The sequence below is a fragment of the Tachysurus fulvidraco genome, chromosome 14 (assembly GCF_022655615.1).
Source record: "Tachysurus fulvidraco isolate hzauxx_2018 chromosome 14, HZAU_PFXX_2.0, whole genome shotgun sequence".
Classification (NCBI taxonomy): domain Eukaryota; kingdom Metazoa; phylum Chordata; class Actinopteri; order Siluriformes; family Bagridae; genus Tachysurus; species Tachysurus fulvidraco.
The window spans coordinates 27,054,679-27,076,365 of record NC_062531.1 but is presented as its reverse complement, the minus strand read 5'-3'; the positions used below and the strand labels follow the sequence as shown (position 1 = coordinate 27,076,365).

Sequence of the window (21,687 nt, the reverse complement as noted above, 5' to 3'; positions counted from 1 at the left end):
ACACACACACATACAAACACACACATAAAAACATACACACACACACACACACACACACACACACACACACACACACACACACACACACACACACACACACAGCACTCGTAGTTAAATGTTGTAGGTTCCCTATAATTTAGTACTAATTTATATATTTATTTTCATGACTTGATAAATCAGAACAAAGACATTTCCAAACACTGCCTTCAAAAAAAGTTACAGAACATAAAAATAAAACGTTTGTAAAGCAGAAAAGAAAGCAACATAATGCACCAGATTCCTGCTGGGTTTTACTGCAGCGCTCACGGCCACAGACACACTGATGACCACGTGTTCCTACACTGTCAGGTTTCAGTGAGTCTCCTTCGTCTCTCACACACAATGTGTTTCTGCAGGAGTTTGTTTTTCACACCATTCTGTGTGAACGTCTTCGTTCTGATGTTTGATGTGAACATTAACTGAAGCTCTTGACCGGAATCTGTATGATTTCAACATTGTTCTGCCATTGGCTGACTAAAATAAATACAGGAATGTGCAGCTCTATTAAAGTGTAGTGTGAGTGTGTACTATAAGGGTAAAACACACACACACACACACACACACACACACACACACACACACACACACACTGATGATGAATTTTTTCACTGACCAAAAGCCAAGCCGTCTTTTAGCCAGCGCACGTTAGGAGCAGGACTTCCACTTGCGTCACACACCAGAGTGACGTGAGAACCCAGAGTGTGAGTGACACTCTCAGTAACTGGTCCGTGAATTACAATAGGCGCTGTAACTCAGATTACATCACACACAGAGTAAACCAACCAATACACACCATTACACACATTCTCAATCACAAAATAAAATGTTTACATGAAAATGTTCTGATCTCACCATAAACTTTCAATGAGAACGTTCTCTCCTGCTGACCTGCAGGATTAGAGACTCTACAAGTATAAACGCCTCCATCAGACTCCTGCAGGTCAGAAAACACACGCATAGATACACACACTTGTGATTTTAATATAGTGATTGTTGGGGTTGTGTGTGCATGTGATGGATACAGCTGCTGGTCAGTGATGAGGCAGTACATTTAATCTCACCCGCATGCTGTTTATCGTCAGTTTCTGACCAGAGAGCTGCACGGTTCTCCCAGAGGTCAGTATCCTTCCCTTTCTGTACCACGTGACCTCAGGTTCAGGAACACCTCGTGCCTCACAGCTCAATGTAACAGATGACCCTATCTGAGGGGTCATGACCTCTGATCCTGAGTGTTGTAGTGGGAGAAGAAAGGGTGGAGCTACAGCAGGTAAGACCATGGACAAAAGAGTAAGAGACTAATTATAGAATTATACAAAATATGTACAGCTCTACAAACATGACAGTAAAATACAATTATAATATAATGAATATATTAATAATATTTATTTGAAATGTTGAGTATAGGAGATGCTATAATAAATAAACATGAAGCTTCACATACAATAAACATTCAGCATGATGCTCTTCTGCTCCTGTCCTCCTGAGTGGGTCGCCGTGCAGACGTACTGTCCTGCATCCTTCTGCTGCACTCTGGATATCTGCAGCATCTTACCACCTTTTTATCAGGAAGTGACATCATAGTAAACTAGTATAGATGTATTCAGTGACAGAGACTTTAACAGCACTTCTGTAAGTTGTTCTGGATAAGGACTATAAAGGTGATGATGATCTTCCTGTATGTTACCTGACAGGATCTGAACACCAGAACCCAACTGCAGCAGCTGTCCATCTTTTGTCCAGATGATTTCAGGAGTCAAGTGTGTTTGTACATCACACTCAAGGGAGACCATGTGACCGTCCATAGTATTCATTTCCTCCTCCTGCTGGCCAACGATCTTTGTTGAATCTTCAGAAAGAACAGAGCAGTACTGTACAGCTAGGACAACCAACATTTAAATAAAATAACCCCCGACATGTATTAGTTGATCAGGGACATGTGTTAATACCCCTGAATGTATATGACTGTAGGTGTCAGTGCATTAATTACCCTGGACCTGTAGACGGTAAGTCAGTGTATTAACTCCAGCTGGGTTCTCAGCGGTGCAGGAATAAATGTCACTGTCAGCCAGCTGGATACTCCTGAACTTCAAAGAGCCAGACGGCAAAACTGTAAGCCTGTGTGAACACACACACACACACACACACACACACACACAATTATTTGAAAAACCATAGCTTCAAGCAGTTGGATTCGCATTAGGTGAAGTATTCTGTAAGGAGGAAGCTGTAGGATGTGTAACAGCACTTCAATAAAGTAACAAAGGCAAACAATCCAAATCGACAGGCAAAATCCCTAACAATGAAAATACAGACAAAATGACAAGAAACAAGGAAAGCAGTCAGTATAGTGTACAAAATGCAAGGCAAAATAGTGTGGTGTGGTGTACTGTGGTGTGGTGTACTGTGGTGTGGTGTGGTGTGGTGTACTGTGGTGTGGTGTGGTGTACTGTGGTGTGGTGTGGTGTGGTGTGGTGTACTGTGGTGTGGTGTGGTGTGGTGTGGTGTGGTGTGGTGTACTGTGGTGTGGTGTGGTGTGGTGTACTGTGGTGTGGTGTGGTGTACTGTGGTGTGGTGTGGTGTGGTGTACTGTGGTGTGGTGTGGTGCGGTGTACTGTGGTGTGGTGTGGTGTGGTGTGGTGTACTGTGGTGTGGTGTGGTGTACTGTGGTGTGGTGTGGTGTGGTGTGGTGTACTGTGGTGTGGTGTGGTGTGGTGTACTGTGGTGTGGTGTGGTGTGGTGTACTGTGGTGTGGTGTGGTGTACTGTGGTGTGGTGTGGTGTACTGTGGTGTGGTGTGGTGTACTGTGGTGTGGTGTACTGTGGTGTGGTGTACTGTGGTGTGGTGTGGTGTGGTGTGGTGTGGTGTACTGTGGTGTGGTGTACTGTGGTGTGGTGTGGTGTGGTGTGGTGTACTGTGGTGTGGTGTGGTGTGTGGTGTGGTGTAACTGTGGGTGTTGTGTGGTGTGGTGTAACTGTGGTGTGGTTGTGGTGTACTGTGGTGTTGGTGTACTGTGGGGTGGTTGTGACTGTGGTGTGGTGTGGTGTAATGTGGTGTGGCTGGGTGTGGTGTAAATGTGGTGTGGGTGTGCGTGTGTGTTGTAATGTAGGTTGGGGTGTGGTGTGGTTTTAATGTGTGTGGTTGTGGTGTTGTTTTACGTGGGGTGGGGTGTGTACTGTGGTGTGGTGTGGGGTACTGGTGGTGTTTGGTGTGGTGCTGGTGTGGTGTACTGTGTTGTGGTGTGGTTGGTGTGGTGTACTGTGGTGTGGTGTACTGTGGTGTGGTGTGGTGTGGTGTACTGTGGTGTGGTGTGGTGTGGTGTGGTGTGGTGTGGTGTACTGTGGTGTGGTGTGGTGTACTGTGGTGTGGTGTGGTGTACTGTGGTGTGGTGTACTGTGGTGTGGTGTGGTGTACTGTCGTGTGGTGTGGTGCGGTGTACTGTGGTGTGGTGTACTGTGGTGTGGTGTGGTGTACTGTGGTGTGGTGTGGTGTGGTGTACTGTGGTGTGGTGTGGTGTACTGTGGTGTGGTGTGGTGTACTGTGGTGTGGTGTACTGTGGTGTACTGTGGTGTGGTGTGGTGTGGTGTACTGTGGTGTGGTGTGGTGTGGTGTACTGTGGTGTGGTGTGGTGTACTGTGGTGTGGTGTGGTGTACTGTGGTGTGGTGTGGTGTGGTGTACTGTGGTGTGGTGTGGTGTACTGTGGTGTGGTGTGGTGTGGTGTGGTGTACTGTGGTGTGGTGTAGTGTGGTGTGGTGTTCGGCTCCCAATCTATAGAAATAAACCAAATGAGGTGTAGAGTGTGTTGGTTGTAGAGTATAGGGTGTAGAACATAATATGTAAGGGGTAGTTTATAGGGTGTAGAACATAATATGTAAGGGCTAGGGTATAGGGTGTAGAACATAATATGTAAGGGGTAGGGTATAGGGTGTAGAACATAATATGTAAGGGGTAGGGTATAGGGTGTAGAACATAATATGTAAGGGGTAGGGTATAGGGTGTAGAACATAATATGTAAGGGGTAGGGTATAGGGTGTAGAACATAATATGTAAGGGGGTAGGGTATAGGGTGTAGAACATAATATGTAAGGGGTAGGGTATAGGGTGTAGAACATAATATGTAAGGGGTAGGGTATAGGGTGTAGAACATAATATGTAATGGGTAGGGTATAGGGTGTAGAACATAATATGTAAGGGGTAGGGTATAGGGTGTAGAACATAATATGTAAGGGGTAGGGTATAGGGTGTAGAACATAATATGTAAGGGGTAGGGTATAGGGTGTAGAACATAATATGTAGAGTGTAGTGTAGAAGGTGTAGAACATAATATGTAAGGGGTAGGGTATAGGGTGTAGAACATAATATGTAAGGGGTAGGGTATAGGGTGTAGAACATAATATGTAGAGTGTAGTGTAGAAGGTGTAGAACATAATATGTAAGGGGTAGGGTATAGGGTGTAGAACATAATATGTAGAGTGTAGTGTAGAAGGTGTAGAACATAATATGTAAGGGGTAGGGTATAGGGTGTAGAACATAATATGTAGAGTGTAGTGTAGAAGGTGTAGAACATAATATGTAAGGGGTAGGGTATAGGGTGTAGAACATAATATGTAGAGTGTAGTGTAGAAGGTGTAGAACATAATATGTAAGGGGTAGGGTATAGGGTATAGAACATAATATGTAGAGTGTAGTGTAGAAGGTGTAGAACATAATATGTAAGGGGTAGGGTATAGGGTATAGAACATAATATGTAGAGTGTAGTGTAGAAGGTGTAGGGTATAAGGTACAGATTACAGGATTTAGGGTGTAGGGTGAGAGAGACTACAGAGTGCATGGTACTGTATAAAGTTTTTGATTAGGGTGTAGATTGTGAGGTGTAGGTTGTATAGTGTTTAAGTTATAATGAGTTATATGAGGTATATGAGGTATACAGTCTGGGGTTTACTAAGTCACGTGTATAATGTATTATGTCAGGTGGAGGAATAGTTTAAATCTGCTTTATTATCAATCTTCCACATGTACAGTACATACAGAGAAATATGTCCCAAGGTGCAAATGAGCAGACCAATGTTACACAAAGTGACTGGTGCATGTCATCGTATGTTAGTGGGGGGAGGGGGAACCTGTGGATCTGGAGGGGTGGGGTGGGGTGGGTTTCATAAATCTATGGTGCCTGGGGCAGAAAAGGGGAGGGGGGCAAGTTCAGGAGTGAGTCACCAGTAGAATAGTACCAATAATAATACCAGTAATAGCAGTCAAGATAACAGTGTGGGTGGAGGCGACTCGGCATTCTCCACTTAAAAGCAACTTATTTTATCAATCAATCAATCAATCAAAATGTATTTGTATAGCACTTTCAACACCATAACAATGGACTAAAGTGCTTTACATGATAAAGATCATTATATAAGTCATAAAAAGTACAATCATAAAAACACCAAACTAACAATAAAATAAATACATAAAATACCGTACACAATAACTCGGGAAAACGAACCAATCATGTAGCAAAAGAATTAGAAAAAAGAAACGTCTTCAATTGTCCTTTGAAATCGACTCCATCTTTGGCTAGTTTTAAAGACAACCATAACCTGTTCCATAACACAGGAGCTGCCACGGAGAATCTCCACTCCTCCTCCACCGTGTTCGCAGAACAGACGACAACAAGTGTTGTATTGGGTTCAACACAGCTTTCATGTAGTCAGGAGCCTGTTGGTGTAAGGACTGATACACAGTGATCAGGAGCTTCTATTGTATCCCATATAACACCTGAAGCCAGTGTAAAGACATGAACACAGGTGTTATGTGATCTGTCTTAGTGTCTGTTAGAAGCCCAGCAGCAGCATTGTGAACATACAGAGCTATACGAGATGCCCTCAGACCCAGGGTTAGGGCATTACAATAGTCCAACCTCGTAGGGGTAAAGAGATGCCCTCAGACCCAGGGTTAGGGCATTACAATAGTCCAACCTCGTAGGGGTAAAGAGATGCCCTCAGACCCAGGGTTAGGCATTACAATAGTCCAACCTCGTAGGGGTAAAGAGATGCCCTCAGACCCATGGTTAGGGCATTACAATAGTCCAACCTCGTAGGGGTAAAGAGATGCCCTCAGACCCAGGGTTAGGCATTACAATAGTCCAACCTCGTAGGGGTAAAGAGATGCCCTCAGACCCATGGTTAGGGCATTACAATAGTCCAACCTCGTAGGGGTAAAGAGATGCCCTCAGACCCATGGTTAGGGCATTACAATAGTCCAACCTCGTAGGGGTAAAGAGATGCCCTCAGACCCAGGGTTAGGCATTACAATAGTCCAACCTCGTAGGGGTAAAGAGATGCCCTCAGACCCATGGTTAGGGCATTACAATAGTCCAACCTCGTAGGGGTAAAGAGATGCCCTCAGACCCAGGGTTAGGGCATTACAATAGTCCAACCTCGTAGGGGTAAAGAGATGCCCTCAGACCCAGGGTTAGGGCATTACAATAGTCCAACCTCGTAGGGGTAAAAACATGAACAACCGACTCTAAGTCTTTTCTAGAAAGAATAGATTTCAGCTTGAACAACTTCCTTAACTGATAAAGGGATGATTTCTCAACAGCATTTACTTGTCGGTCAAAACAAAGTTCTGTGTCAAAAATGACGCCCAGGTTCCTAACATAACCATTTACAGTGGGAGCAAAATCCTCACTCACAAACAGATTTCTCATAGACTGTTAAAATCATAATCTCAGTTTTATTCTCATTTAATTGCAGAAAATGACTCACAAACCCTAACCTTCACTTCAGTTAGGCGTATGCTGAAGCTGTCCCACACTTGTCCAAAGAAAAATATAATTGCAAATCATCTGCATAGATGTGGTAATTAATATTGTGGCATCTAAAAATAGACCCCAGAGGCAATAAATACAGAGAAAACAAGGTTGGTCCAAGAATAGATCCCTGAGGGACCCCCCACAAAACATCCACAGTGTCAGAAAGACAATCTCCAATCTTAACTGATTTTATGTCCCTTACGTAGGAACCAAACCACTTCAAGGCCACATCATTAATACCAACATCATCTCTAACACGTGATAATAAAATGCTGTGGTCAACAGTGTCAAAAGCTGCGCTCAAGTCCAGCATCATCAAAGCTACACATTAGCCAGAATCTCTTCCTATTAAAATATCATTTACGACTCTTATCAATGCTGTTTCAGTATCATTGCTGTTTCATCACTATGGTTTCTCCTGAAACTAGAAAATGTCCATTATATTACTGTCAGTTAAAAATTTTGAGTGTGGACTTTTACTTTTACTTAAATCTTACTCATAAATAAACTCCTAAAATGTTTGAGACCCTGACTATCCGTTAGGCTTTTTAGCACGCTGAATAACGACCCGCTTGAACTCAAGTGCCAAATTGTAGGCTACTGTTGGTAATTAAAAGAATGTTAGGACCAAGGACATGCATTGTCTCTTTTAACAATTTAGTGGGGAGGACATCATAAATGGATGTATTTTAAATGCAAGACAATTCCCTCCAACTGTTCCAAGGAAACCAACTTAAACTGACTCAAACCTGGGACAGAAGGTCTCTCTATATTAAACACTATGTCCTACTCCTGATATACTCGACCTGGTCAGATCTACTTTGTCCACAAAAAACTTGTCATGAGATGGTCTTAAAGTATACTTTTGTTATATGTTTTATGTCTAATAATGTCAAACTCACTAGATCTATGTATTCAAATCCAACAATCAACCAGAGTTAGTCCACATAAAGAAAACATGTTAACCCCAACCCCAACCCTACATTAACCCCAACCCAATGTTAACCCTAACCCCAACTCTATGTTAACCCTAACCCAATGTTAACCCTAACCCCAAGTGAAACCTAACCCTAACCCTATGTTAACCCTAACCCCAACCCTATGTTAACCCCAACCCAATGTTAACCCTAACCCTAACCCCAAGTGAACCCCAACCCTATGTTAACCCTAACCCCAAGTGAACCCTAACCCCAAGTGTACCCTAACCCCAACCTTATGTTAACCCTAACCCCAAGTGTACCCTAACCCCAACCCTATGTTAACCCTAACCCCAAGTGAACCCTAACCCCAACCCTATGTTAACCCTAACCCTAACCCCAAGTGTACCCTAACCCCAACCCTATGTTAACCCTAACCCCAAGTGTACCCTAACCCCAACCCTATGTTAACCCTAACCCCAAGTGTACCCTAACCCCAACCCTATGTTAACCCTAACCCCAAGTGTACCCTAACCCCAACCTTATGTTAACCCTAACCCCAAGTGAACCCTAACCCTAACCCCAAGTGTACCCTAACCCCAACCCTATGTTAACCCTAACCCCAAGTGTACCCTAACCCCAACCCTATGTTAACCCTAACCCCAAGTGTACCCTAACCCCAACCCTATGTTAACCCTAACCCCAAGTGAACCCTAACCCTAACCCCAAGTGAACCCTAACCCTAACCTACTTTATGCTCAATGACCAACAAAATGGACAAAATCAGAATAAGCTCACCTCACATAATATGAACAGCTGTTGTAAAAGAATAAAGGAGACCTGGCTAGATGAAAATATCCACAATGTTATTATTATACAAGCGGACATTCACAGACAGAAACAAGGACCTCAGTAAGAGGAAGAAGGCAAGAAGACTGAAGCTTGTCTGAAGGGAGGTTGACATCTGTTGTTAAAGAAGAGACTAGAAGTAACGATGGACCTAAAGCCTCCAGTTTGTGGTTGAGAGCATGATGACAGAGTTAGGAGATATGAATCATGTCCACATGTCCACAGCTTTGTTAGTCCATCCAAAGTCACTTTCAAGCAACACTATCAAAAATGTGAGGATCTAGATCCAATTAGACAGAACACAAAAGCCAGAGAATCAGTATAGAGAATAAATAGAAAGGAATTGTGTCCTACCAGGAAGTGATTGGTGGAATAAACTGTCCGTTACGGCTCCAGGACACAGTGGGGGTGGGACTTCCCTCAACCTCACATGGCAAGATGACCTCGTCCCCCTCCTCCACTGTTGTGTTAATGACCTCAGTGTGCTTGTGTGCTCCAAGGATAAGGGGCTTTGCTGGAATCAAAAATTAAAAGTCAACTGTTTGTTTGTCTGTCTGTCTCTCGTCCAGTCTGTCTTTCAGCACATCTTACAGTGGACAGTGAGAGTGATCTCTCTTCGTGTTTCTCCAGCTGAGCTGCTCGCTGTGCAGATGTAACGCCCTGAATCTGCTGCAGTCAAGCTAAAGATCAACAAACTCCCATCAGGCTGTGGGAAAGAGACAGGTTTGTCGCCCTGAGAGAGAAGGACAGAAATGATATGATCACACCACGCTTGTCCTCCACTCTGTATGTTCTCCCTACATTGGCAGCTCAACTTTATTCAACATTTGTATAAACAGTATGCCAAGCAGTCTGGGGTGAGAACCAGTCCCTGGTGTCACTCTGCATGTAGATGACCTGGTGGTGTATTCAGCAGAACCTGGATCTGTGAAGCTTATGTGTAGTGACATGGGCTCTGCCATACACCGCAGGTCTGTTAGATGTTTAGTGTGTTGATTCTATTACCTTGATCCAGGTAATAGAAGGTTTTGGGATTCCACTCGTTTCACACGGCAGAGAAACACTCACTCCTTCAGCAGCATCATAATGAGACCTAGCAGCTGAGATCACAGGAGGAACTACAGAAAAAAACCTTATTCGGACCTCAGAATGTAAATCAGAGCTCAAAACTATAATACAGTCCTAGTTCTGTAAATATGAACCATGTGTGTCCTGTTTCTCACTGTGGATATGCAGCGTGACTGTAATGTTCGCTGATCCGGCCTCATTCACAGCAGTGCACTTATATTTCCCAGCATTCTCTGGGGCAGCTCTCTTCATGTGCAGACTGCCATCACTCCTGACGGAGATCAACTCATTACTCTGAACCTAAAGGGTGAAAAAAACACAGAACACATCAACATGTTTCCACCCCACCTACATACCCCCCCCCCACACACACACACACACACACACACACACACACACACAAACACACACACCAGCAGGATGTGACTGGAGTATTTCAGCTGACTTCTACCTTTTGTCCATTACGAGTCCAGATGATCTCAGGAAGCGGAGCTCCGTCCATCAGAACACAAGGCAAAGTGATGGGTTCACCAGCTACTGCTGTAACCTCTGATACACTATCACCTAATATAGGGGGCGCTATATCAGCAATTTCACACACACACACACACACACACACACACACACACACACACACACACAGACACACACACATAGACACAGACACACACACACACACACACACACACACATAGACACACACATAGACACAGACACACATAGACACAGACACACATAGACACAGACACACATAGACACAGACACACATAGACACAGACACACACACACACACACATAGACACACACACACACACACACACACACACACACAGACACAGACACACACAGACACAGACACACATAGACACAGACACACACACACATTATAAGGGTCAAAGGACAACTGATGAATAAATTCAAAGTTGTGTTTGTGTAAGAGAGAGAGAGAGAGAGAGAGACTCGACCTGTAACAGTGAAGTGTGTGTATGTGTGTGTGTGTGTGTGTGTGTGTGTGTGTGAGAGACTCGACCTATAACAGTGAAGTGTGTGTGAGCTCGTCCAACTCCCACAGTGCTCTGAGCCACACACTCGTACATTCCCTCATCACTTGCAGAAACATGAAAAATTTCCCATGATGCTTTGCTTGACGACCTGCAATGACACACGACACAGAGGTGAAGACGAGTCTGTGAGATCAAACAAAACAGTATTTATTTTAGTAGTTTATGTTTATGTTGGAATTTTATTTGTGCTTTTGGTTTTTTTTGGTGTGTGCGTGTGCGTGTGCGTGTGTGTGTGTGTGTGTGTGTGTGTGTGTGTGTGTGTGTGTGTGTGTGTGCGTGCGTGTGTGTGTGTCTGCGTGTGTGTGTGTGTGCGTGTGTGCGTGCGTGTGTGTGCGTGTGTGTGTGTGTGTGTGTGTATTCTCTCACTGGTAGCTGTTCTGGTGTCCCAGCATCTCTCCATCTTTCATAAAGATAAGTATAAAGGGAAGTTCACTCTGCACACTGCACTCAATCAACACATTCTGCAGTAACACACCACGCTGGGCAGGAAGCATCTCCACCTCAGGACTGACTACACAACAGGAGAAAGGAACATGAGAATGTGGCAGAGACGTGTTTAAAAATGTGAAGGAGACCATTTAATGAAGAGAATAAAAGAGTTGGGGAGGAGAGGGGAGGAGAGGGGAGAGGGGAGGAGAGGGGAGGAGAGGGGAGGGGGGAGGGGAGGAGAGGGGAGGAGAGGGGGGAGGGGAGGAGAGGGGAGGGGGGAGGAGAGGGGAGGAGAAGGTTAGAGGGGAGAGGAGGGGGGAGGAGAGAAAAGAAGAGAAGAGAGAAGAGGAGAGAAGGGGAGGGGGGAGAAATGCTGATAATCACCTGGAATAACGTTTGTGTACAAAACACTGGAGAGACGATGGAAGTCAAACCCACCCCCATCTTTCCCCTTGACTTTAATGAAGAAGCCTTCAGATGGAGTTTGTATCTCCGGAACATTCCACACTCCACTCACACCTCCATCCACAGGAACAGGAAGTGAAACACTGAACAGATCCTCACCACGCTTTGACACTAAAACCACACTACTGAGCACACCAGGAGGGTTCAGACCTGAACATTGTAAAAGTACATGCACAGGAAGTCCTGAGGAACCAAACACACACACACACACACACACACACACACACACACACACACACACACACACACACTGTGTTGGAAATGAAACACACCACAGAGTGATCTTATTCTTTCTGATGAACTTTCACCTTTGATGGGTCGTCCTTTGGTCCTGCTGAATTCTGTGACAGCTGAAGTGGAGAAACCGACTCTGAAGTCCAGGTCACTGACTCCAGTGACTCGGAGTGTGTGTCTCCCGCTACACACCACCTGTCCAAACATCACACCTTACAAACTAACCCAGGTATTTCTGTGTGTATTAGTGTGTCATTCTTGTGACTGTTTTTTCTGCACTACACCACAGACAGCTGGAGTCCTTCAGCACATGGGTGGTGCTCAGGGGCTACATCAGTATATTATAATGTTTTGTTTAATGCAGTGATGTTAACCAAAAACATTCCACTACAGACCTTCAGTGTCCACAGTCCAGGACGAGGGTTCTTCAGGTTCACCACTAGGACAGAGTTTGGGATGTGCAGCAGCTCTCTCAGTCCCTGCCTCTCGCCAACAGTTCGACCTAAAACACAAGTATTTAATCACTGACTCGTTCACACACACACAGACACACACACACACACACACACACACACACACACAATCATTTAATCAGGGTTATAAATAAGATCAGTTACCAACTGGATCTCTGAGCTCAATATGAGGTGTTGGACCACTCAGCGACACAGTCACCTCCTTAAGACCGGGGTCAAAGGGCAACTCCCACCGTGACTCCTGAGCAAGCTCATGGTCTGAAGAGAGCAAATGGACCTTCATGGCCTGTACTGTCTCTTCAACCCATTTCAGAACCTGAAAACACAAGACAGTAACACAGATGAAGTCTAGGTCTAAGCCTCGCTCCCCCCACCTGCCTCCTTCGCTCCGCCCTGATTCTAGCCATCGTTCCTTTGGACTGGTTACGGGTTTGTGTGTCGGAAGCTGTGCCTTGAGGGGGGCTTCACTGTGGACCACTGTGCTGAGTACCTTCTGTCTAATAGTCTGTTATGAGGTTGATCTTCACCTAATGTGTACAGACAGTGTGACTCAGCTGTACTGACATCTAGGGCAAGCTCATTCCACTACCTCAAGTCAAGTCAAGTCAAGTCAAGTCAAGTCAAGAAGCTTTTATTGTCATTACATCATATCTAACTGTTACAGTACACAGTGACATGACACAACGTTTCCCCAGGATCAGTGTGTTACATAACACACACACACAGATATAAGGACTTAGTAAGTGTCCTAGATACATAAAGTGTGTCTGTGTAACCTGGTGTACACAGTGCAGGACAAGACAGACAAGACAGTGCAGGACAAGACAGTGCAGGACAGGACAGTGCAGGACAGGACAGACAAGACAATGCAGGACAAGACAGACAAGACGATACACAAAAGACAATAAACAGAAACAGCGTCAGTGTAAACACTGTATGTAAACAGTATTGTGTGTGCAGTAATACTGTAATGTACACAGTGTTATAGCAGCAGTTATATGAGATAATGTAAAGTATTGTGGAAAACAGCAATAAACTGAAATGTGAGACAGTGTGTGTGTGTGTGTGTGTGTGTGTGTGTGTGTGTGTGTGTGTGTGTGTGTGTGTGTGTGTGTGTGTGTGTGTGTGTGTGTGTGTGTGTGTGTGTGTGTGTGTGTAAAACAGCAAAAACAGTGTTTAATCAGTTTTAATGGAAGTGTTTGTATGTGGTGTAGGTCTGTGCAGTCCATACAGTTGATGTGTGTGTGTGTGTGTGTGTGTGTGTGTGTGTGTGTGTGTGTGTGTGTGTGTGTGTGTGTGTGTGTATGTGTGTGTGTGTGTGTGTGTGTGTGTGTATGTGTGTGTGTGTATGTGTATGTTGTGTTCAGTACAGTTCGGTTATTAAGGAGTCTGACGGCTTGTGGGAGAAACTGTGTGTGTGGTGTAGAGTGTGTGTGAGGTGTGTGTGTGGTGTAGAGTGTGTGTGAGGTGTGTGTGTGGTGTAGAGTGTGTGTGAGGTGTGTGTGGTGTAGAGTGTGTGTGAGGTGTGTGTGTGGTGTAGAGTGTGTGTGAGGTCCACAATGCTGTTGGCTTTACTGATGCAGTGTGTGGTGTAAGTGTCCATAATAGAGAGAAGAGAGACCCCAATGATCTTCTCAGATGTCCTCACTATCTACTGCAGGGTCTGTGATCTGAGATGGTGCAGTTCTCAAACCAGACAGTGATGCAGCTGCTCAGGATGATCTCAATGGTGCCTCTGTAGAACATGGTCAGGATGGGGGGAGGGAGATGAGCCTTCATAAGAAGTAGAGATGCTGCTGGGCTTTCTTGGTGATGGAGCAGGTGTTGAGTGACCAGGTGAAGTTCTCCTCTAGAAATTTGGTGCTCTTGATGATCTCTACAGATGATCCGTCGATGTTCAGCAGAGTATTTGCTTTGTGTTCTCCTGAAGTCCACAACCATCTCTTTAGTTTTATCTACATTAGACAGGTTGTTGGCTCTACACCAGGCTGTTCCTCCTCCCTGTATGCTGACTCGATGTTCTTGCTGATGAGACCCATCATGGTCATGTCATCGGTGAACTTGATGATATGGTTCGATCTCTGCATTGTTGTTAGTCAGATGCTGAGGGACAATTGTGTTGAATGCTGAACTAAAGTCTATGAACAGCATTGAGTGTCTTTATTGTCCAGGTGTGTGAGGGCTAAACGAAGGGCCGTGACAATGGCATCATCCGTGGAACGGTTTGGACGATACACCAACTGTAGGGGGTCCAGTGACGGTGGTAACTGGGTCTTGATGTGCAAGCTTCTCAAAACACTTCATGATGATGGGTGTGAGTGCGACGGGACGATAATCATTGAGGCAGGACACTGTAGACTTCTTTGGTACGGGGACATTGGTGGTTGTCGTGAGGCACGTAGGAACAACAGAGCTGCTCAGGGAAATGTTGAAGATGTCAGTGAAGACCTCAGCTAGCTGTTCTGTGCCTTCCATGAGCACCCTGCCAGGAATGTTATCTGGTCCAGCAGGCTTCTGTGGGTTAACTCTGTATAGAGATCTCCTCACAGAGTACCTGATCATTGGGGGGAGGGGTGGTCTTCCTTGCCATTACGTTGTTCTGCGTCGCTATCACAGGAAGGTGAAGCTGTCTTGTAGCTCATGATCACCTGTATGCCCTGACACATGTGCCGGTGTCTCTGCTGTCCTGGAAGTGGCTGAGGATTGTCTGGGCGTGTGTGCGCTTTGTCTCTCTGATGGCTCGGGACAGTTTGGCCCTTGATGTTCTTAGGGCCGCCCTGTCCCCTGTTCTGAAGGCTAGGTCTCTAGTCTGCAGCAGTGCACACGTGTTTGCAGTCATCCACGGCTTCTGGTTGGAGCCTCCCTGGTTGCACCTGACGATGTAGCTGGTCACTGATGCCGTGAACTCCTCCACGTTGATGGAGTCGCCGTTGGTTGCAGCCTCCCTGAAGATGTTCCAGTCAGTGCACTCAGAGCAGTCCTGAAGAGCAGAGGTGGCTCCTGATGGCCAGGTTTTCATCTGCCTCAGAACCGGTTTAGAGTCTGACGAGTCGTCTGTATGCCTAATGGGTCAGTCATGGCCTAATGGTTAGAGTCCGAAACTTAATCCTAAGGTTGTGGGTTCGAGTCTCGGGCCGGCAACGACTGAGGTGCCCTTGAGCAAGGCACCAACCCCCCCCATAAATGGCTGCCCACTGCTCCAGGTGTGTGTTCACTGCTGTGTGTGAGTGTTCACGCTGTGTGTGTGTGCACCTCTGTGTGTGTGCACTGCTGTGTGTGTGTGTTCACTGCTGTGTGTGTGTGTTCACTGCTGTGTGTGTGTGTTCACTGCTGTGTGTGTGTGTTCACGCTGTGTGTGTGTGTGTGTGTTCACTGCTCTGTGTGTGTTCACGCTGTGTGTGTGTTCACTGCTGTGTATGTGTGTGTTCACTGCTGTGTGTGTGTGTTCACTGCTGTGTGTGTGTGTGTTCACTGCTGTGTGTGTGTGTGTGTGTGTTCACTGCTGTGTGTGTGTGTTCACTGCTGTGTGTGTGTTCACTGCTGTGTGTGTGTGTTCACTGCTGTGTGTGTGTGTGTTCACTGCTGTGTGTGTGTTCACGCTGTGTGTGTGTGTTCACTGCTATGTGTATGTGTGTGTGTATTCACTGCTGTGTGTGTGTGTGTGTGTGTGTGTTCACGCTGTGTGTGTGTGTGTGTGTGTGTGTGCACTTTGGTCGGGTTAAACACAGATTCTGCGTATGCGTCACCGTACTTAGCCGTATATCACGTCACTTTCACTGCCACTTAATTAACATAACAGAGATAGCCACGGTGAGGGCGGGGCTTTGCATGACAGGGGGCGGGGCTTTGCATGGCAGGGGGCGGGGCTTTGCATGGCAGGGGCGGGGCTCCACACAATATGCGCCGGGAATGTTTGTGTAAACAAGATCCAGCTTATTTTCCCTCTCGTTGCAAAGTCCACATACTGCTGGGATTTAGGGAGCACTGACTCGAGATTTTTGCATGATTGAAATCTCTGGCGATGATAAACAGGGTGAACATTCTGCAGATCACTAATAGCCCCATAGAGCTCACATAGAGCCTCTTTAGCATTAGCCCTCGGGGGTGGCGGGGCGGGGGGTAAACTCTGACAATGTAAACCGTGGTGAATTCCTGTGGCAAAAAAATCCTGCATCTAACAGTCTCAAACTCCACTAGTGATGAGCAGTAACTAGAAACAAGCAGACAGTTCTTACACCATTCCGTGTTGATGTAAACACACACACACACACACACACACACACACATACACACACACACACACACACACACACACACAACCACTGTCTTAACGCACAGAGCTGCAGTTCTGTCGGCCCAAAAGGATGTGAGCCCATCTAGCTGAATGGCGGCATCAGGAACTCTGTTGCTGAGACACGTCTCAGTGAAAACAAAGAAAAGTGTATGTGCCTGAAAAGAAAAGAGTAGCTACCTCTTACCCTGAGAGTCAAGCAGTGCTAGAAGATCTGGGGGAGCGACGTGCAGTGTGAGGAGTGATCAGAGCTCTGAGATAAGAGGGAGCTGGTCCATTTTTAGTTACAATCTGATGTATGCAGCTACCAGAAGCAAGTGGAGGAGTCCAGCAGTGGGGTGGGGTGGGGTGTGCAGCTGCATCATATCACATCAGATCTCTCAGTTTGATCCCTAACCGGACCAATAAAATCTCTTCAATTAGATTATCAACCTCAGTCAGAAAACCAGCCTGGATAATAGAGCTCGAGAGAAGAGCACATGGCTAAAGAGACATAAATAAACCCAGGTTCAGTTACCGTGAGAGTAAAATGATCAGATATGATGTCATCACAGCATGTGACCCTGAAACTAGAGTCAGTGTGTAACAGAACAAAAGTGTGTTCATGTCACACACAGCCGTGTCTAAGACTCTCACACACACACACACACACACACACACACACACACACACACACACACACACACACACGAGGGTGGAGGTGTAGTCATGAGGAACCCTAACCCTTTGTTATGGAATGACCTTCTGCACTCCGTCAGATCGGCAAAGTCGCTGGTTGTGTTTAAGGCCTTGTTATAAACCCATTTATTAAAGGTAGCATGGGGGGCTGTCTGAGGGGGCTTGGCCTTTGGGTTTTAGCTAGAGATAGGGTTGCTTTCTGTTGTTTTAATGACTGCTTGTTTTTTTTATATTTCTTATACTGTATTGTGGTTGTATGCAACTCTTAAATTAAGTGTTTTATATGACTGTTTGTGAAGCACCTTGGGAAACTATATAATATCAGTTATGTGATGTGTGCTATATAAATAATAAAATATCAGTTATATGTGTGCTATATAAATAATAAAATATCAGTTATATGTGTGCTATATAAATAATAAAATAGAAAAGAAAGAAAGAAAGAAAGAAAGAAAGAAAGAAAGAAAGAAAGAAAGAAAAGCACTTTGTCCTCCTCACTCCTATATGTTTAGGGTGGATTCATCCTTACTGTAAACATATTACACACCAAACATCTTAAATATCTGTGAGGGAGAGTCCTTCTGTTTGTGTGTGTGTGTGTGTGTGTGTGTGTGTGTGTGTGTGTGTGTGTGTGTGTGTGTGTGTGTGTGTGTGTGTGTCTGCTGACAGCAGCTGTTTCCTCTTCAACTTTATGGCTGTGGAAAGCTATAATGATGAACACATGTGCAGTCAGTCCCCAGGGAGAAACAGAGAGAAAGGCAGAGAGAGAGAGAGAGAGAGAGAGAGAGAGAGACAGACAGACAGACAGACAGACAGACAGACAGACAGACAGGATGGTCTCACACACATCTTAGTGTACTTGGAATAGATTCATTTATGTCTCTATGTTCAGATCAAATGCCTATTTGTGTGTGTGTGTGTGTGTGTGTGTGTGTGTGTGTGTGTGTGTGTGTGTGTGTGTGTGAGAAAGAGAGAGAGAGAGAGAGAGAGAGAGAGAGAGAGAGAGAGAGAGAGAGAGAGAGAGAGTGTGTGTTTGTACCTCATTAACTTGCTGTTTGTCCAGGTGGAAGATTTGTCCAGAGCTTGTAGCTGCGATTTCCTCATACACTCTGTAACCGGGCTGAGAGCGATCGCCACAATCCCCTGTTAACACAAACACAACCTACACACACACACACACACACACACACACACACACACACACACACACACAGAGTGAATGTGTCTATTACCAACAGCACACTGTGATTGGTATATGTATGTTCTTCATGTAACTCCAGGTGTTTTAGTATCCCATGATGCAGTGCTGTTACCTGTGACTGTCTGAGCTGCACCAGCTGCAGCACTTCCTGCTTACGTCTGTAATCTTTAGCTCGAGCGTCTGTAAAAACGTAGATAAATGATCCAGGCAGAGAAACTTCCAGTGCAGAGTGTATTGCTCCAACACTCATCTCCGGACAGTCACCTCCCCCCTGGGCAACACACACACATAGACGAGGATGAATCAGGCAGGTACACACACACACACACACACACACACACACACACACACACACACACACACACACACACACAGTGAGATATTGAAGGTGGACTAACCTGGACAAAGAGATCCTGCAGGTCATGTTGAAACTGTTTTGGGTCGCTGGTGACGGAAACAGGGCCGATGTCTAAAACACGAAAATATTAAATTAAATATCACAAAATATTTAACAAGTAATCTTTATTTCTGATCAGATGATGTGTGTATATTTATTTATTTATTTATTTATTCTCTCTCTCTGTTTTCTATTTTATGGTGAATTGTCTGCAGGGTATTAAGACATTAAACACAACAAAAAAAACTCACTTCTCACTCACACTCACACACACACACACACACACTCACACTCACACACACACCCCCACACACGGGCGCCTAGAGGGTCTTACCGCTTTGTAAAAGGCGGCGTTCCCTGTTTGTTTTATGTGTCTATATATAAAGAGTTTTAGGTGAAATCTGTAACATCGGTTCACTTTGTTACTGTGTTTATTAATAAAGATTCAGTAAGAGTCGGAATGTCGGAAATGTAAATGTACCTTTGGCCATACGGTGAATGGCACTGATTCAATGTGTCAGTATTCAGTGAGTCACTTCACTGAGCGACTCTGAACACTGTGCTGATCGCAGGTGAGGTCATTACCTGGGTCGTGGAAGGGCACGAGCACAAAGTTACGGATGGGCGTGTCCGTGCGGCTCAGCATGCGGTGCAGGATGCGCGAGGCTCCGTCCATCACCTGCTGCAGGTCGTCGTACATGGAGCCGGTGACGTCAAACACGAAGGCGAGAGACGAGCCGCTGGTCTCGTGCTCCGGGTTTAACTGTGAGTGAGTCTGGAACAACGCTAAAGCTAGCGCTAAAATCTTTACCCACAACTCCATCAGTACCGAGTTACTGTCCGAAACACCAACACACTACACACCAAGCGCTTAGTAACACCGTCCGCAAGACCGGGACCGGGAACATCCGTTAAGTCCGAGTTACTGCAAGAGAAGATAACGCTCAGTACTCCGGGAGAATGCAGACTGTGTGTGTGTGTGTGTGTGTGTGTGTGTGTGTGTGTGTGTGTGTGTGTGTGTGTGTGTGTGTGAGAAAGAGAGAGCTGCGGGGTCAGGTTACACACACACACACACACACACGCACACACACACACACACACATACAGGGCTGGGGATTATCAGAGAGAGAAGGTTATGACATAACATATATAAATAAATGTAATCTTCCAAAACACTTTTTTTTTCTAAATTGATTTATTTAAGGAACAAAGGCATAAAATACTGAACTGAAGGACAAAACTATTGGTCCAGAACACAAAGTCTTAGACATGTCCAGAACATGCAGCAGAGTTGCAGGAACCCGCTCGCATCTATCATACGTGGGATCTGTCAGCTTTAATGTTAGAAAGTCTGACTTTAGTCCAATGTAAACAGTGTAGAATTTTAAATGGTATTATATCATGTCTAAGGCCGATGGTTAAGAGTTTTATCTGGGTTATTTTGTACCAGATGTCCTCAAATTGGTTTGTCTAGGTCTGTCCCCCAAATAGTTTTGAGTGGATCTAAAGATGTTGAATCATTCATGCTGAGAACTTCATAGATCCTCTTATAGCCTGGTTTTGGACTGATTTACATTCAAGAATTGAACCCAATAAAGAAGTCGGAGGGCAAGTTGCAAATACCTAAATGTGACCGTCTCCAAGACCACCACCACATGCTCCACCCAGAAGCTGTGGATGACTGCAAAACGTGTGTGCTGCTAAAGACCTAGCCTTCAGGACAGGGGACAGGGGGGCTCTAAGAACAGACATTCCACAGCCATCTAGTCTTCAGCAGCACACTCATTTTTGCAGTCATCCACAGCTTCTGGGTGGAGCGTGTGGTGGTGGTGGTCTTGGAGACGGTCATGTCATCAATGCACTTGCCGATGTAGCTGGTCACTGACACAAGGCTCAGGCTAGAGACTAAAAAGAGTCTTTTTGTATAAAAAAGACGACCTTTAATATGGACGGTAACGTTAAAGTTGACATTGTATTGGACTTTTTTAATGCCTTCATGTTCATGAGCTGTGTGAAATATTAAACAGAGCTTTAGTACGAATCTCCATCTGTACTAATAATAAATGTCTACAACTCGTCCTGCATCTTCATACAGCACATTTATCCATTCAGAGCTTTTACTTTAGCAGCTCGGCAGCTTTATTCCTAACACATCTGTCCTGTGTTTTCTTTGTCCTTTATTCAAACTAGATTTAAGTAACGCTTCATGTACACTACATTCTAGCTGTGTGTGAAATCGGTGATACACGTGCACGAGCGGAGGAGCAGGATTTGTCGGAGTCGGATTTCAGTAGAACAACGGAAAGGGGCGGGGCATCTGTTAATTTGATTAGAATGAAATTCAAACAGGTTTATTGAGGTAATTTGATTTGATCAGGTTTGAACTTCTCTATGAAACTTTAGGTAAGTTACTGGTAGACTGATGTGAGTGAGAACCCTGATGTAGAGCCACCTTTAACAATGACAATTACTCGGTCTCATGATGTTACTCCAGAACTTTTGTGCTCCATATTGTTTTTGGGGAGCAGTTTGTTTCTGATTGTTCTGTCATAAACATCTCATGCTTACAGGTCATTTGATGCATTCAGGTTTGCTGACTGTGGAGTGACTCATTATGTCATGTCTCATGTCATCTCCCTTTTACATTTAAAATCAACTTTCATCTCATTTTATCTGAGCACTTGTGGGCTTTGCTCAGTGGCCCAGCAGTGGAACACCACTGAGTTATCATGCCATAGTTAGTGTTGCTCGACTCCCTGCCTGCGCTTTACATAGAATT

The 21,687-nt window shown here is 45.1% G+C and overlaps 1 protein-coding gene across 2 annotated transcripts in view; it reads right to left on the bottom strand.

Moving 5' to 3' along the window:
* Positions 1-19,931, bottom strand: part of hmcn2 (hemicentin 2) — a 48,552-nt gene extending 28,621 nt beyond the window's left edge. The window contains exons 1-21 of one of the 2 annotated variants that reach the window (XM_047800184.1): positions 19,494-19,931; positions 18,910-18,980; positions 18,624-18,782; positions 18,350-18,472; positions 12,486-12,657; positions 12,264-12,370; positions 11,943-12,063; positions 11,554-11,817; positions 11,107-11,251; positions 10,707-10,828; positions 10,128-10,255; positions 9,832-9,976; positions 9,614-9,726; positions 9,200-9,341; positions 8,963-9,122; positions 2,027-2,154; positions 1,724-1,885; positions 1,481-1,594; positions 1,101-1,297; positions 892-973; positions 653-784 (exon numbers count right to left, since the gene is read on the bottom strand). In XM_047800184.1, coding sequence (XP_047656140.1) covers positions 653-784; positions 892-973; positions 1,101-1,297; positions 1,481-1,594; positions 1,724-1,885; positions 2,027-2,154; positions 8,963-9,122; positions 9,200-9,341; positions 9,614-9,726; positions 9,832-9,976; positions 10,128-10,255; positions 10,707-10,828; positions 11,107-11,251; positions 11,554-11,817; positions 11,943-12,063; positions 12,264-12,370; positions 12,486-12,657; positions 18,350-18,472; positions 18,624-18,782; positions 18,910-18,980; positions 19,494-19,731 — 3,025 coding nt within the window. In that variant the 5' untranslated portion in view covers positions 19,732-19,931. The remainder of the gene's footprint in view (positions 1-652; positions 785-891; positions 974-1,100; positions 1,298-1,480; positions 1,595-1,723; positions 1,886-2,026; positions 2,155-8,962; positions 9,123-9,199; positions 9,342-9,613; positions 9,727-9,831; positions 9,977-10,127; positions 10,256-10,706; positions 10,829-11,106; positions 11,252-11,553; positions 11,818-11,942; positions 12,064-12,263; positions 12,371-12,485; positions 12,658-18,349; positions 18,473-18,623; positions 18,783-18,909; positions 18,981-19,493) is intronic. The other variant, XM_027158679.2, reaches the window with a different exon arrangement.
* Positions 19,932-21,687: the final 1,756 nt, after the last annotated feature.